At 29.0% G+C, this 18,123-nt stretch overlaps 1 protein-coding gene across 7 annotated transcripts in view; it reads right to left on the bottom strand.

The window, feature by feature from the left end:
• The window catches only part of LOC107453325 (beta-1,4-glucuronyltransferase 1), a 47,442-nt gene that overhangs the window by 15,007 nt on the left and 14,312 nt on the right, over nt 1–18,123 (bottom strand). Inside the window, exon 1 of one of the 7 annotated variants that reach the window (XM_043042677.3) lies at nt 15,821–16,017. The exons of 2 other annotated variants lie outside the window; for them this stretch is intronic. In XM_043042677.3, coding sequence (XP_042898611.2) covers nt 15,821–15,824 — 4 coding nt within the window. In that variant the 5' untranslated portion in view covers nt 15,825–16,017. Of the gene's footprint in view, nt 1–6,903; nt 7,072–7,129; nt 7,303–15,683; nt 16,018–18,123 lie in introns of those variants that run through there. 4 more of the 7 variants (XM_043042678.3, XM_043042679.3, XM_087157298.1 and 1 more) reach the window with 4 other exon arrangements.

The raw sequence follows: 18,123 nt of genomic DNA, 5'->3' as shown, positions 1-18,123 counted from the left end.
AGGAAAAAAAAGCATTAAATAAATTCAAATAAATTCGATTAATAACAGAAGCAATTTTTTTAATAATGAGAGTTTCATACTTTTTCATAAGAACAAAATCGAGAAAAATGCTGTCCTGCTTTTTTATTTCCGGAAAATAAAATATTCTTAATTAATTATTACACATTAATTATAAGAAATAATCATACCTCATCTATATTTTGGGGATTATGGTTTACTGAAATTGGATTTAAATATAAATAATGAAGCAATGAAATATCGCTTTTAATTGGTATTACTGACATGTCTATTCATAAGCCTACAAATATAGTTAGAATTGCCCTTATTTTAATCAGAACCAAAGATGTATTTTCAGAAATCAAATCATTGACCATAACATTGGTATGTTAGATTTTTTTAACAAATCTAATATCATATCAAAACATCAAGAAAACTATGTTTAATAGAAAAGCCAAAGTTAAATACTAATTTCACTAATTTTCTTTTTAAACTTTAAAGTGTTATAAACAACGAAATAATTTCTGATTATTTCTGATAATGCAGAGTTTTGCATAAATTACATATATGTTTGTAAACAATTTTTAAGCTCAGACAGAACAATTACGGTAGGGCTTCCTATCTGATCACAGTGCGTTAAGGATTAAAATTCAAGCTTTAGAATGAATTTAAAAATTGTGAAAAAAAATACAAATCAGTTATCATAAATTCAAACATCAGACTGCCATGTCTCTGGAAACTTGCAGCGTCTTAAAATAATGAACAGTATTTTAATTTTAATCAAATTTATTTTTAAGAATTTATAGATGATAAACCAATATTTAATAAATTTATAAATTCATGCATAGTTTCATTTAAAATATTTTGCCAACAGTTTTCTAGCCAACAGATTATATATAAAAAAAACATTTTTATGAGCAAATTTTAACTGATATTACTACTAGGCATAATGAAAATACAGGGTGTTCCATGAAGACCACTCTGTATATATAATGATTAAAATATCTATACAAATGTATCCGAAAATGTGTACACACTAGGGATTACTGAATCTGATCTCTATGCATATACTAGTTCAGAGTTTTGTGTAATCTAGATCCAATTATAGGTATCAAATTCTATGTTTTTAGTCTCGCCTTTCTATTTTCTTTACTTGAATATTACTTGAACTATACGGATCGTGGGTACCTTTTAGATTGTGTTTTTGACAAGTATTCAAAAACATGTGTGATAAGGGTGGTTATTACAAAACATCCTATATATTTAAGATGAAATAAGAAGACATGTCAGCAGTTGCGAATTTAAAAACATTAATATTTTACACAAAAATCGCTTACCTGCTTTTCCTGAAGCTAATGCCAAAACAACGCGCGTAAAATTCCGACAGAGACTGTGTTTATCACATTTGACCTTTAGTAATGTCTAAAAACAAAACATGATGCAATGATATGATGATAGATATTTACTCATGGCCCTCCACCCATTCTGAAATGCTGATTTAAGCAACCCCGAATTAATTCTAGGGTGTGGATGATCGGCTGAATAAAAGCCGCTTCTAATGATGAGAATGAATAGAAGGCGGGGACGTCATGTGTTCTACGCTTAATTTTCTTGATTTGTTAAGAAGAAGTTATTAAAGAGTCAGTAATAAGTTTGAAGGAATTTATGAGACAGAATGTCTTGGCATATTTTTAAAAAAAAGAAAGAATGGATGTTTTGATGGAAATGAGAACGATATCAAAAAAGTTCGGACATTACGACAATTTTACAGAGTATTTTAAATATTACCTTACATAGTTAACGAAAAGTATTTTGCATAGATAATTGCTAAAGCTTGAAAGCCGTTAATATGCATATTACCTAATTTTGTAGTTGTCCTTTCTAATGCCACTTGCCATATAGCAGCAAGCCTGCTTGATGACACCAAGCGAAGCGAAAGCAGAGAGTGTGTTTCTTGTTTTTCAGTGGTGCCATCTATTCACACACACGTCACAGCATGTTTATAGGGTGGACCCATTCATACATCCATTTATTCATCCACAAATCATAATTTTTATCTGTACCAGAGAATGATCAAACTCATATTCAGTACCCCCAGAGCCATTGATTTGTTATGGGTATATGGAGGATTCTGTGACCCGACAGATTTAACATGCACCATTTACTACAGCGGGGAGTCTTCGGCCGGTGGAGATTGAACTCACGACCTCTTTGAACGTATGGGAATATGGGGAGAGTAGTTACAGACCATGTCAACCGTCATCTATGAAAAGGTACCCCGACATAGAGTCGAGTTAACATGTCTTATATACTAGTGAATTGTAGTTGTAATTTTGTAGTGGTAGATACGCTACAGTACTCCCCCACCAGAATTATAGCTATGATTGAATTCGATTAATGGATGCCACTAGTTGATTCATTGCTGTTTTGTGCGGAGCCGGGAGAGCTGTATTAAGATCACCGTATTTTTTTGAGTGCTGAATGTGAGAGGTGTATTAACTTCACGGTTGTAGTCGCTCCTGTGTTGCCGTTAGCAGTCGAGTGCATGCAAGCCAACGTTGTGTGTGATCGAGATGAGACTGAGTAGCAACTGCGTGAGGAGGTGGATAATGATGCAGTCACAAGTAGCAAGTCAACTGTTCAATGTGGACCATCCAACGAAGTAGGCGTTACTGCCGATGTAAGCGTATCCAGATCAAAGTGGGCGTTTTTGCCAAGGTAGGCGTGTTCACATCACGTCCGGGTCACCAATGTGGAGAGAGTAGCTACAGACCATGTCAACCATCATCTATGAAAAGGTACCCTAACATAGAGTCGAGTTAACATGTCTTATATACTAGTGAATTGTAGTTGTAATTTTGTAGAGGTAGATACACTACACATGACCCCAGCGCCCCGCCAACCAGGCTATCCTGCCCCCCCCCCCCAGTTAAACTTAAAATTAACTTTTATGTTAAAGCGCGGAGTCAAGTGTTTTTTAGAATTCAAAAGAAATAATCTGGGCATTAATGGGTTATCGTTAAAGTTCAAAAGCTTGTTTCTCTCCATTTGTTATATTTTTTTAAAACAATTAGTTCTATCAACTAATGTGGTGAATGTTTTATCATATTTATTTACTTATGGTATAGGAAGTAAATATTTTAATTACCTTAGTTGTAATAGGATTTTGAACCATCTGTTTCTTTGTATTATGGCGATATATAAGTGATTGGATCTCTCAATTAATATATAGATTACTTGACTGTAATAACTTGATTTTTCGACAGTGAAAAATAAACATCAATATGTAAATTTTAGCATATAAAACACTTCTGGTTTTCCAGCAAAGAGTTTTACTTTAACTAAAGCAGATTATACTGGGGAACATTTTTATTTTTATTATTACTTTTTATTTTGTTTTTGTTTCTGTTTCAATTTTTCAACGAATTTCGGATATTTTCACTTCACCGATTTCAAATCTGTCATCTCTCTCTCCCTCCAAGCTGCTATTTTTTTTAAAATGACACTTTCAGTCTATTTTTTATCGAAATGCGTAAGTTTAAAAACATTTTGCATAACAGAAGATCGCATAAATGTTTCGGCAAAAGTTTGGAGTAGATGTATTACTATGCTCATAATCCTCGTAATTATTTTAATCCTCGTATTATGCCCTACTCCGCTAATAGTTTGTAAGCTGCCGCACCCTGTTATAAATAATATTTTTAAACTTGTATATTTCTATAAAAAATTTCATTTTAATGGAATCCGTAGCTTTAGGAGAAAAACTAGTTTCATATTTGAAATCCCCTCACCCGACATAGGCAAGATTAAGCATTTGTATAAATACTAAAAAAAAAATTTTTTTTCTTCAGTATTATCTAGGTAACTTGAAAAATTAAAATAATTTTCGACACTTTAATGCGTCACCCTAGTTCATTTGTACATTACCTAGATAATCTGTAGGCTAACAGGTTTTCAAACTTTAGGGGTAGCATATATACAAAGAAGAATATTTCTCTGAAATACAAATTTCGGCATTTTAATGCGTTACATTCTTACATTACCAGTAGTACACATTTAATGCGTTACTACTACATTACTAGATACATAGGTTTGTGCATTACCTAGATAATCTGTAGAATAACTGGTTTTTAAACTTTAGCGGTAACACATATACAAAGAAGAATATTTCTTTGAAATATAAATTTCGGCACCTTAATGTGGCAGCCTAGTTAATTTGTACATTACCTAGATAATCGGTAGAATAACAGGTTTTTAAACTTTAGCGGTAACACATATACAAAAAAGAATATTTCTTTAAGCATAAATTTCGTCACTTCACTGTGTCACCCTAGATAATCTGTATATCAACAGCATAATCTGTAGAATAACTGATTTCAACACTTAAGCGCTAACATACAGGTACATTGAATGAAGAATATTCTTTTGTAATGTAAATTTATGAGCTATCGATTGATTGATGAGCTATCGATTATTTTTATTCCATATTTTTAAAATTTTGGCAAATTAGTTTTTCTTCACCACATTTCTATAACATGCAAAGCCTCCTGAGACCCAGAATCCAGGATACTGGAAAACATTTGGTTCAATTTTATAGCTTAAAAATGTTTTAATATTTATTCTGCTCTATGTGCTAACAAGGAGTTTGTCTATGTGAAAGTGTAGTTCTATTTGATCTCTTTGGTCTGAGTTTTTAACTATAATGAGAAATTCTAAGGATGATAAAACATTTTGGATAGTTTTATGGCGAATAAGTAGCTTATTATTTGATTCAAGAGGACATTTTTAGTGACAAAATGTAAAGAAACTAAAAATATCCTACAATCTTCAAAAATGCTAAGAATTAAAGACAATCCTTTTTATGCAATAACTAAAAATAACTAAAAAAATTAAATTGAATTATTTAACTTCTTTTTAAATAAATATTATCGAATTTATGAGATTACTTTTTTCCAAGTTACACATTTTACAGTTTAAATCATATTTTTCGTAATTTAAATCTCGAATTATGGTAGGGTAGAATGATAATATTCGTTTGTGGAATGATTCATTCGCATCAAGCAATTTCTAAGAACAAGGTTAAAGCACTAATTCCATAAAAAAAAGCGAAGTAATAGCATGAATGACAAAGAATAAAAACTGGAATTTCTTGCATAAATTCTTATATTGTGAAAAATTAGTTAAAAAACGGGGAAAAAAGATTTCACCAGCCCAAGGGGTCACAGTAACCTTCAACATTTTTCTTTTAAAAAAAAGCATAATAATTTATTTTGTGGATGCTTTACATACTCATTTAACTTATAATCAATAATTTATCTTCAAAAAATAGTTTACTGTTTAATCTTTTAAAACATATTGAAAAAATTCAACATTTTAGAATCCTTAAGGCTATTTTATTTTAAAACATTTTCAAATTTTTTTTTCTTTGTGCTTGCAATATTCAACTTAACAATTTTGTGCATTCATTTGTTGATGCATCAATTAGAACATTTTTAATAGATTATTTTGTGAAAAACTAGAAAAAAAAGTTACAAATTGCTGTTAGGTATATATGACATGCTATAAAAATTGTAATACCTCATAAAATGCTTATTCTATGCACAGTTTAAATAAGTGTGCCATACGTAAGTTAAAAATGTTTACTTCAAAACTTTATATTAAATAGAAAAAATTCCTTGGGGATTTAATTAAGATTAAAACACAAAATTATCATCTATGAAAAAAATCACCTTAAAATCTGTCTGCTGATCAAGTTTCTGTTTTATGGGCAATCTAAAATCATTCATAACTGTTTTAAAAATGTAGATAAAGGGATGATTTTCCTTAGTGCATTTGAAATAGTTTGACGTTTCATTATAAACAATAAGAAAAATATCGATATTTGTTATTTTTTGGGTACTGTGGCCCTTTAATGCTAAATAAAAATAGTTTTAAATCAACAAATTTACCTGATAACTTGTGTTAGAAATTACTATTATGGCGTTAATGTTTAATAAGATTTATTTATCTGTTTATGCTAAGTAAAACCACTATAAATTTTACAAATTTACCAGTTAAACGGCGTGAAAAAGTAATGCAATAACATTAACTCTAGATTGCCCAAGGAAGTCAATTTGACTGCTTTTTAATTTCAATTAGAAAAACAGTAAGGCATATAATAACACAATTTCTTAGAATTTTGTGACTTTTATAATTATTTTTATTGTTGATATTTACTAATAACTTGTTATATAACTGAAAATAATATCAAAAATATTAAAAATTAATTTAAAACGAATTTCTTTATACGTTAGTTATTCTTTCATAATGTAGTCATTTTGACTGCTTTTGGGCAATATAAGTATTCCAGTCGTTCTAGTGTTAAAAAAAAAGGAAATATTAAGCTCTTATAACTGATAATATTTTAACTTTAACCAAGTTATTTGCTAAAAGATGTTTGCAATGACTATTATGGTGTTACTAAAAAAAAAGTAAATTGAGATTTAACTAGTTCTTAATACTAATTCTTAATACTTGTTCTTAATACGTGTTAAAACATATTAGAAAAGGTTAACATATTAGAAATTGTTACGTGTTAAAACGTATTAGAACTTGTTAAAACATACTAGAATTAAAGTGTTACTATTAAAAAGTAATAAGATTTCACAAATTTCAATACTGAGAAAAATATTTCAAAATGGCACAAATTAACCTATTTAATAAGGTTATAAAGCACTAAAATGGCGTTACCATTAAAACAATTAAATTAAGGTTTAATTACTTCTCAATACTACGAAAATATTTTTCAAATTAAATTTACTGTTAAATTTGGTTATAAATGACTCTAATAGCGTTACTATTTAAAAAATAAAGATTTAATTATCTCCTAAAACTATGTAAAACTATTTTACAATGAACAAAATTTACCTGTCAAAGGGTGTTAGAAATGACTATGATGGCGTTACTATTAAAAAAAGTAAATTAAGATGTAATTATCTCCTAAAACTAAGTAGAAATATTTTACAATGAACAAAATTTACCTGTCAAAGGGTGTTAGAGATGACTATGATGGCGTTACTATTAAAAAAAGTAAATTAAGATGTAATTATCTCCTAAAACTAAGTAGAAATATTTTACAATGAACAAAATTTACCTGTCAAAGGGTGTTAGAGATGACTGAAATGGCGTAACTAGATATTAAAACAACGCGAAAATCGAGAATTCTACAAAAAAGGCAAATAACATGATATTCATGAATGTCGCCAACAGCTTCGCATCTTTGTTACATCAGCTGTTAGTCGTGCTGTTATCTGGATGAATATTCCTGATAGGAAGACCGGATATTTTCTAAAGTAAAGCTAAAATAAATCGTGCCACTTTCGGCATTATTACCCACTCTTTGCACGTTACGGGATCCTAAACGTAACACGCTCCTCATTGTCACGGAAACTTGATTTCTACTAAAGTGAAAATAATTTTATTTATTTCTATTAGTTTATTTGAAGTCACACCCCATCAATCCTCGAAAAAAATAGAGGGAAATTAGATTTGTTCTTTTGCGTGGTAGAGCAAATAGATATTTTTGATGCCTTTTTTGCTTAAATAAGGAGCAGTTCTCATGTTCAAAATAAAGTGCTGTTTTTCACGCATGCCGTGCACACTTTCGAGTTTATGTGTATAATATATATGCCATGCAACAAGAATAGTAATTTGCGGAATTATTTTACAAGAAATACACCACAAGCATGTAACAAAATAGTTTGATTTAAAAAAAAACATGAGATTATTAATGTGTCATATTTCTTTTATAACTTAATATTTTGTATTAGATTTATCTTTAATATATTAGTATATAGTATATTAATTTATATTGGTACTAAATATACATTATTTCTTATTATGTAATTCCATCAAGACCATGATGTGCCGTCGCTCTATGTATAGTTAAAATATATATTTTGATGAATAAATTTAATGAACAAAATCCGAAACTTAAGTATCATATTTTTTTAAACTGTAATGCTTTAGAATTAATATCTTTTAAACCATATATTTATTTTAATTGATTTAGTTTTAATCAAATTTGTGAAAAAAATCATTGTTACCATCAGTTATTTTGTATGAAACTGTAATACCTGATAATACACAAAAAGTAAAATTAACATTAAGAGGTCAAACTTTGGACTGCTTTCCAGACCAAACAGTTGGGGCCAAGTTTCCCGGATTTCGGCTACTCCCTATAGTTTGAGGGTCAGAAATCTTATTCTTTCGAAAGAATATATTTATTCAGAGAAAGTATGATTTTGTGTCTGATTTCGTAATTTAAAATATCGACGGCACTAGCTAATTAGCCCAATTGTGGTCAACCCTTTGAACAATTAAGATTGAATCCTAGAACGTGATAATACGATCATTAGAAAGTTATTAATAGTGTCCCATTTTTTTTGTTTCGCGCAACTATACAATGTTTTAAAATAAATAATTCGGCCAATAATTTTAAAACTAAGCATTTAAAATGTCATAAAATAGATATCTATAGTAAATTATCAGACTATTTCGTATTATTTCTGTATGTTTGTCTAATTATATGAACTTAACAATCAACAAAAAATAAATACTTGAATTGAAAATAAATCTTGATTGGTTTTGCTAAAATGGGTACAAAATTATCTCTGAATTAAAATATTCAATTTCACAAAATACAGCGGAGTGTTTCTTTTACAGTTTCAGTTATTTTGTATGAAACTGTAAAAGAAACACTCCGCTGTATTTTGTGAAATTGAATATTCTAATTCAGAGATAATTTAGTACCCATTTTAGCAAAGCCAATCAGGATTCATTTTCAATTCAAATATTTATTTTGTGTTGATTGTTAGGTTCATATAATTAAACAAACATACAGAAATAATACGAAATAATCTGATAATTTATTATAGATATCTATTTTATGACATTTTAAATGCTTAGTTTTAAAATTATTGGCCGAAATATTTATTTTAAAACATTGTATAGTTGCGCGAAACAAAAAAAATGGGACACTATTAATAACTTTTGATCTAATGATCGTATTATCATGTTCTAGAATTCAATATTAATTGTTCAAAGGGTTGACCACAATTGGGCTAATTAGCTAGTGCCGATGATATTTTAAATTACGAAATCAGACGCAAAATCATACTTTCTCTGAATAAATATATTCTTTTCGACAGAATAAGATTTCTGGCCCTCAAACTATAGGGAGTAGCCGAAATCCGGGAAACTTGGTCCCAACTGTTTGGTCTGGAAAGCAGTCCAAAGTTTGAACCTCTTAATGTTAATTTTACTTTTTGCGTATTTCGCAATATTACAAGAACTTTTCAAGTTAATTTAAAAATATTTGCACATAATTATAAAATTCCTTTATTCTAAGATAATTCCATTTAAAATACAAATTTCGGTGAATATTAATTATTTTTTATTATTTCATTTAATACAAAAAAAAATTGTATTGCTAGGTGTACAATTCTTTACATCGTTTTAAAGAAGGTAAATTTTGCATAACAAAATGCAAAATTTGAGCAAAATTGGTCGAATAGTTCCTAGGAAATTGAATTTTAAAAACGTGACTTTTTCAATCGATTATCCCTCGGACCATTAAGATTGAGTCCTAGTATGTGAAGATGTTGATTCTTAAGATCAAGAGTCATTGCAGAGGATCCTTTTTTTTATTTACGTACTGTAATACTATTGCTGTTATGTTTTAAATGGTTAAAATATACCTTTAAATAAGAAACTTTAATTACTTATCTTTGAAATAAAATTATCATGTATTTTTTAAATAGTAATGATTTAAATTATCCCCTTTTAGTCTAGACATTTATTTCAAGAGAGTTAGTTTAAAGATTACTCGTGAGAAAAATTTTTGTTTCCACCATTTATTTTAGTAAAACTGAAAAAAACATTCTGCTGAATTTTTCTGAAAATTAAATATGCTAATTCAAAGACAATTCTTTACAACTTTTAGTAAGACCCATCAAGATTTATAGAAAATTCGAAAACTTTTGTTGAGTGTTAAGTTCATGTACTTAAACAAGCGCACGGAAAAGATACGAAACTGTCTGATAATTTACTATAGATATCTGTTTTTTGATAAAATCGACATTTTAAAAGCCTGGTTTCACAATTCGCAGAAATATGTATTTTATAACATTGTACATATTGAGTTGCATATTATCAGTAAAATTGCATCTCAGTCAGATTTCTAAGGGAAGAATGTTTGAATTTTTGGATGCTATTTTATCATTAAAAATTTAATAAGTATATGATGTTCTATGAAACACTCACAGCAAAAATCTTTTGATCTGTAGAAAGTTTAGAGTAAGGAATTTTCATTACATACTTAAATTATCACGAAACAATATTCTACTCTTTATCAAGAATTAATTTAAGCGCACTCCAATTTTTACCACGTTTATATCAACTTGCCTTCGTGTATGTTTGTTTGGGTGGAATTTTGCACTCGATTTTAAACTAACTTTCCGACTAGCTACAGACCTCAAATTTGGCACATAGTTCAGAATTGGATGAAAATGCATGAAAATGAAGTGAAAAAGATATACAAAGTAAAATAAATTTAAAATTAAGGAAAAATTAATATTTTCGCGATTGTCTCTCGTTGTCGATTCGATTATTTCAAATTAGTGTGACACGTCAGTTGAAAAGTTTTGTGTACAGTGAGTGAAAAAAATTGAGATTTTGGAAGTGAGTACAAGAAGAGATAAAAATCGAAATAATATTTTCAAAAACCACGTTTTTGTAGTGGAGAATAATAATTAAGAAACAAAAATTTAAAAAACGAAAAACATGGGAAGCATGAAATACATAACAGTACATATACACATTTTCTTACTCATGCACAATCACATATACATCCACATATACATCCACATGCATATACACAAACATATTCCACATACACATCCACATTCAGATACAATTACAGATATACAAACACATGTTCTCATGAGCACACATACTGTTACTGTTATGTATTTCATGTGCCCCACGTTTTTCGTTTTTCAAATTTTTATTTTTTAATTTTTATTCTCTACTACAAAAACGGGGTTTTTAAAAATATTATTCTTATTTTTATTTTATATTGACAACTGTCTAAAATTTCTTACATCATTTTAAGGAATATAAATTATTCTTATAATCTTATGGTGAGCCTTTGTAAGTGATTGCAAGTTTATTCATTAATTCTCTACCATTTTGTAAAATTTTTGCTGGAAGCGAAGCTATTGGCATCCCTGTATATAATTTTTTTTATTTTTTCCGCACCTTTTAACATCAGTTAAACAAAATAAATGTGTACAATTTTTTTAAAAATCTTTTTCCAACAAAATTTTTAACTTAAGTGAAAAACTTTTCCAGATTCACATTATAAACTGAATAAAAAAATATGCGGTTCATAAAAAACTAAAATTTATAGATTTCCAATGAAGCATTTACAGCTGAACAGTCTTTTTCCTTATAGATCACTATCAATAAATTATATCATATGTTGTAAATCTTACAGCACTAAAAAGTTTATTAGTATAAAAAAAACTACTGCCGTTGCATTACCATTTGCATCATGATTTTTATCTGGTTAAAGTGCTAGACTAGAGAAGTTTAAAGCAGAAAAATAGTAATTTAGTTTGACTTTTTGTGACAAAAACGGAATGTTTATGCAAGTTGTGGCAGTGAAGAAACCATTTACTTCCTGATCGAACTAAGCTACCGAATGGGTGGAGACAAGCAGGGAAGATTCGAAATATTATTTTAATTCTTGTGATTTTCAGTAATGAACCGATGGTGGATATTTACTCTATTGGACAATATGCTTCGAAACCTATAAAATGCAAGGCTGTCATCCAATAACAATATGAGATGAGGGCTAGGTTCTGTATTCTTTTTTTTCTTTTTTTTTAAAAAAATTATACTGCTGTGCAATTTGAAAATTAACGTAAGCGACAAAAAATTCAAAGTTAAGAATTTTATATAATTAGCTTTTCCGTATGATAATTTACAAATTGCAAAAAGAAATTTTTTAAAAATAAATTTTGTTTCATCAGTTGTTTGAAATTCTGTTTTAGCGTTCATAGCATTAGCAATGGAAATAAAATAGCGTTCAATCCACTTTTCTCGATATCTATCGTGAAGCACCGTCTTCTTTAATTGCACGGCAAATTTTACTGATACACTTTCGAAATGAGTTTCAAAAAGTAGTTCAATCTTTTATACGGAGAAAGAGAAAATTCTGCAATAATCACCGTTCCGTACAGTAATGACACTTCTGGTTAAAAAAATTCATTCTGGTAATAAAAATCAAAATATACGGTATTTAAGCTATTCATTTATTCAATTAACCGTTTATATGGTAACTGTTTATTGGTAATTCTGCTTTTCCAAATTACAGATCTAATTACCCAACATTCAGTAAAAAATACAAAATTGAACAGTCAATTTAACCAAATAAGTGATTTTTCTGCCATAATTAAAGTTATCATGATACTACTGCTAAACTTTTTTATATATTATAAAACCATATTTTATTGTTAATTTTACCAACTTTACCAAAGCACTTCGAGAAAATTACCAAGCTTATTGGTGTTCCAATAAATCCAGAAACACGGTAAATATTAGTATATTCTGGTCGTTTTGACCACACTTGCTTCTCAGTGTACATATGTCTGTTTTTAGATTTTGAAAAATACCTTTATGTTTGCTCAATTTACGTTTAAAGAATTATCATCATTCAAAAAATCTGTTTTAATTAGTTTAGACTAGTAAAATAAAATTAAACAAAAACTGATATATATGCAGTTTAAATTACTTACTCAACTACAAAGTAATGCTTTACATATTTAAAAAAAATCTATAGAAAGGTCTGACAATTGCACTTTTTCTTCCAATCTAGTAATATAGCGACCCCTTTTACTTTCAGTTTTTTTCTGAAAGGTATAGTGATGTCGAAAGTCACCATAATCAAAAAATTGTTAAGTACAAAATAACATCAAGACACTGTGTTTTACACTATGCATTAAAAGTTAAAAAAAAGCGTTCTATAATTTCAATTCTTCAACAAGCTATGCATCTGATAGACAAAAGATGTGCTATACATTATCAAGAAAACATTATTCCCAGCATTTTGTACAAAAATTTTAAAACCAGATAAAAAAACAATCAAGAGAAAATTGTTTTCAAATCATGTTATTTTGGTGACTGACGCAAAGTCAACAAAAATAGATGCATTCTCTTGAAAAAAATAAAGAAAACCTTTACCAATTAATGGCAGCTGGGACCCGCCATATAATCAAACAATCATTACGGTATGTGTTATATCAGCACGGTAGTTTCTGTGAACCCGAAGCTGGATAGCATTTCAGAATTTTGATATTACAATAAATTAATTTCGATTTCGATATTTCAATAAATGATACACGAAATTGAATAAAATGGATATTCTTCTTAATTAAAACAATATTTATTTCTTATTTGCAAATAAGTATTTACTAAAAAAGCTAAATTTTTCTGATTCCTTCATACTCCATAAAAACTCTCGAAAGAAAATTACAATCATGAGAAATTTTATTTTGCATAGCAGTTTTTAGAAAATAAAAAGTTGAGTTTCTTATAAAACTACAATTAGATCAGTCATAGAAAATTTCATACTACAGATTTATATTTTATAACCGTCTTTGAACAGCCGACCCAATTTTTGGGTTTACGACTGCTAATGTTCAACTACGTAACCTTGTAATTTTGAACCCAATTCAGAAGACAAAGGAGCTTCTGTATGAAGTATTTGGAAAATTTGCCTTCGTGGAGGACTTTTTTGATGGAACTAACCCGCATTTGCGTTACATGGAGAGGAGGACCACGAGAACCTCCCACGGTTAGCCTGACGGCAATGGAAATCTAACCCATGATCCGTCTACTACTGAGGATATTTCACGTCAGCACTGTGGTTGGTGCAAGCCGGATGACATACTACTAGTACTTCATACTAGTACATTCGTATCGACCAGCCATTGCCCTGATTCGAATCCAGTTCACCTCATTGAAAGGCGAACGCTCTATCTCCTGAGCCATCGCTGATTATATACTACAGATTTTGTAATTTAGCATTATATATTGTTTTAAAACCTATAAATGCAACAGCATCGCCACTAACTTCCATTTAAGCTTGTTTCTTCTAACTCGCACTGATAAAGTGAACCTGTTTATCTCTTCATTCTTTTGTTAAATGTTTAATAAAGTTTTTGTTTCTAAATGCTTGCTTTATTTAATTAGTCGAAATGCTAAACGCTAATCTCTACATTATATATTATGGTAACATTATTATTCCTCTTTTATTAATTTTTTTTAGATCAATGTTTTATTAAGTTTAAACATTAAAAAAACGTGAAATTATGCTACGTTTATTAGTTACATAATTCTAAGATCCTATATGTCCCCTTTAAAGAAAAGAGCTAGAATTTATGTAAATTCATTTTCTTTATTTAGATCCTAAAAATATTTTTAAATATATTTTGTTTTATTTAATTCCTGGAAACGTGTTTTATTGAACCTGGTTAACAAATATTTAGGTGGCAAGTTTTTCAAAACTAACTTTGAATCACTCTGAAATTTGAAAGCTTGAAATATTTACTACAATGAAATTTAAAATTTTGCGAGTAGGTCCAAGAGATCACAATTCAATGAATTAAATAAAACAAATATTAATTAGTTGCTTACTAACAATATTAGGATCATGGAATTCTCTGAAGATAAAAATGGTGGAAATGGAAGCAAAGTCTGTCTTAAGATCACCTTTAAAAATTAATTGTAAGAGAAATTAAATTCTAAGTACAAAACAGATCTATACATAACATTTAGCATAACTTAATCTAACACTTGAAAATAAATAGTTTAATATTGTTTTAAGCAAAGTACGTAATATATTAGTGTTTTATACTTCATACCAGTACAACAGTAAAATGCACACACATTCTAGGATTTAAAATGTAATTATACTTTGGTGTTATAAGCAGAAAAATTAAGATTATAGCAGTGTGTTTGAAGTTTAAAATACTGCGACCTCAAATAAAGTAACGAATTTTTGAAAAATAAAAAATGAATTCAATATTTTAAGGTGAAATTAATTTTAAAAAGTAAAATTGTTCTAAAAAAATTGCATTGTTTATATACCTCGATACTACGAAACGTAGTATTAATTTAATAACATAATAATAATTTAATAACATTTTCATAATTAAAATTTAGATTTAATTTTGTTCTATATTTCGGCACTTGAATTATAAGTCATTATACACAAATTCTGTTTTTCAATGAGTTGACAGTAATAATAACTATAATAAATAAAAGAAAGTCACAAACATATTGGTATAGTAGGCATTAATTTAAAATAATGCTTCTTTTCCTTAACTTAAAAACCTATAAAATAAAGTTTTATTTAAATTTTGAAATATCAATGAACTAAAAAAATTTAAGTTCAGTGAATTGGCATTTACATTAAAAATATTGCGTTTATATGCGTGGTTATTTATAAAAAAATGAATCACAGAACAACCTTTTTGAGCACACAATCTTTTTCAAAATCCTCTTTCATGCTTAGACGCAATTTAACAACACAAAATTTCATGATGTGCCAAAAAAAATACAATTACAAATTTTAAACTTACTCTTTAATTCTGCTGTGTTACGATCTCAATAGATAATAATTTTCCACAAATTCTTGTTTTTGTGCGTTTATAATAACAAAAAGAAATAGTTATAACGTAATTTTGAAAACACGATGTAGTTTAAAATATTAACTTACTCATATCTTTTTACATTGAATAACAGCAAATCAACAACATCAGAATGGCTGAGGAGTTTTAATTTCGACTACCGGAAAAACTTCCTATCAATTCTGCCTTTTAGCCTTTTTATCAATTCATTGAAAGTTTTATACTATGTACTTCCCCTTAATGAGGATCGAACAATATGTCCGCACGCTACTTACATGTCTTTTTCACTAGACCGTAGCAGAGCCATAAGGCATTTCAGTTCATTATTTTGTCCACAATAAAACCTTAGTATAAGTGAAAAAGAATAAAATATTAAGTATTTTCTTATCAGAATAATGGATTACTTACCCCTGCTAGACACATATAAATTTATGATAAAGTATGAGAGATTAAAATTGACTGTACAAGCTTTTTTATGTATAAGAGATTTTATTCGTGAAATTTTATTTAATTTTTGTAATGTCTTAAGTGATTACTGTCTTTAAAATGACGACAGTATATTTAGAGAGAATATATTTATTTTGATTTAGAACTTGGATTATTAAAATACCAAGACTAGATTCGAAATCCAAAAGGTTCTGGGGTCAGGTCCTTCCACCAAACCATTTGAAGTTTTAAGGTATAAGGTTCAATTATCAGCATAATCATATATGTATTTTCTGCTCTGATGTTTTTCCCTAACTTGTGCTACATCAAGACTAAATATGAGTTTTGGCAACATTTCAAAGATAATCAAACAAATCTACCTAAACTTTGTTTATTTTATTTATTTATGCCCCCTGAATGTAAGCTTGTGAGATCAAATACAAAGGTACGGCTTAAAAGTCATTGTAAAGTAGAAGAACAGATAGTACAATTCAAAGAAGGACAGCACAAAGATACATCTTGGGTTATGGTGAGATTCAAACCCATTACCTATACGCTACAAAGTGTTGAGCGGGCGATACAGCTTGGCAAGGGAGGCCGCAATAAACTTTGATTTTTGTGATTATTATCTAAAAAGAAATTTATGACATTTTTAAAGAAATTTATAGAACTTTTAAATAGTTTGCAGCTGTAATTGGAAATGTGAACTAGAAGACTTATAAAACTCTCCAGTATCACAAACTTAATATTGAATTTGGAAATAAAGATGCTCCTTTACTATACGTTTTTTTTAGTTTGTTTGTTGACAAAAGAAGTTTGCTCCATCATTACTCAGATAAGTTCTACACCGATGGTTTATTTTTGTCAGGTTTTATAGTTCACCAATCCTCGGTCATCGGTATAATGAAAAAGTGATCAAGTCAAATGTTTAAGATTATTCTTGGTAAAATTAAAAATAATCTTTAAGCTGTTGATACGTAGAGCAACAGGACTTCATCATTTTGTTTTTGTTTGGCTCTTACTTATAGTACTATTTTTTTTGGTCCCCCAAAACTGACAGGCATAAAAACTTAGCACACGATCTCATTTTTTAAAAAATTTTCTCAATTTTTTACACTTTTTGGAGTCTGCCTAGGATATAGGCAATGAGAGCTCTTTAGTGACTTAGTTATACAAAACTACAACCTTCTCTTGCTAAGCTACAAAACTAAGATGAAGATGGTAGCAACTTTATATCTCAATGTCATTGAAGAGCCTCAACTACTACTTTCTACGATTGATCTGGTTTCGATACCTAGCCATGCTGGTATTCAAAAGTTTCTTCTGAGGATATATATCGCAAAATCAAATCTTCCACTCTGCAAAGTCGTCAAACAGAATTTTTAAACAGCAAATATATTTCAGATTTTCCTCACGAGGTGGCTACCCTTGTCAACTAAACTTTTTCTCGAGATACCAAGACGTCACCAAATGCAAATATTGGGAAATCGAAACTATATACCATATTATACTCTAATGTCAGCATGTCCAACGTATCGACTGCATTATACTCCAATGTCAGTGTTCAAGTTATATTCACCGAAAACTTCGCGGCCGTGGAGTTCTGTCAGTCTCCTGGCTGATGGACGCAACTTACTCTAAAAAATCAACTTCCCTAAAGTCCTGCTTGCCATCTACTAAGTGCTTCTAAACAACTCAATCTCCAATTTCCTCTCCCATAATCCATGAGTGCTACAAGCGCATTTAGAAAGTACAGAGCTCCGAAACAGATCGTTACTACTAATAATGCTACTCCCCATAGCGATTTAACACTCCTCAACACGGATTACAAGGAATAATTAAATTTTCTTCGAAAATAAGGGGAAAATATCAAAAACAAAGTGCAATAAAAAAATAAACAAAAATATATTGTTTTCCTGAGTTTGACAGTTTTTTTAATCTGTTTTAAGGAGATAAAAATTGTTAC

The sequence above is a fragment of the Parasteatoda tepidariorum genome, chromosome 2 (assembly GCF_982258835.1).
Source record: "Parasteatoda tepidariorum strain Cologne lab strain chromosome 2, Ptep-v5.0, whole genome shotgun sequence".
Lineage (NCBI taxonomy): Eukaryota > Metazoa > Arthropoda > Arachnida > Araneae > Theridiidae > Parasteatoda > Parasteatoda tepidariorum.
Note: the sequence above shows the minus strand (reverse complement) of the source record. Positions and strands in the feature narration are given on the sequence as shown.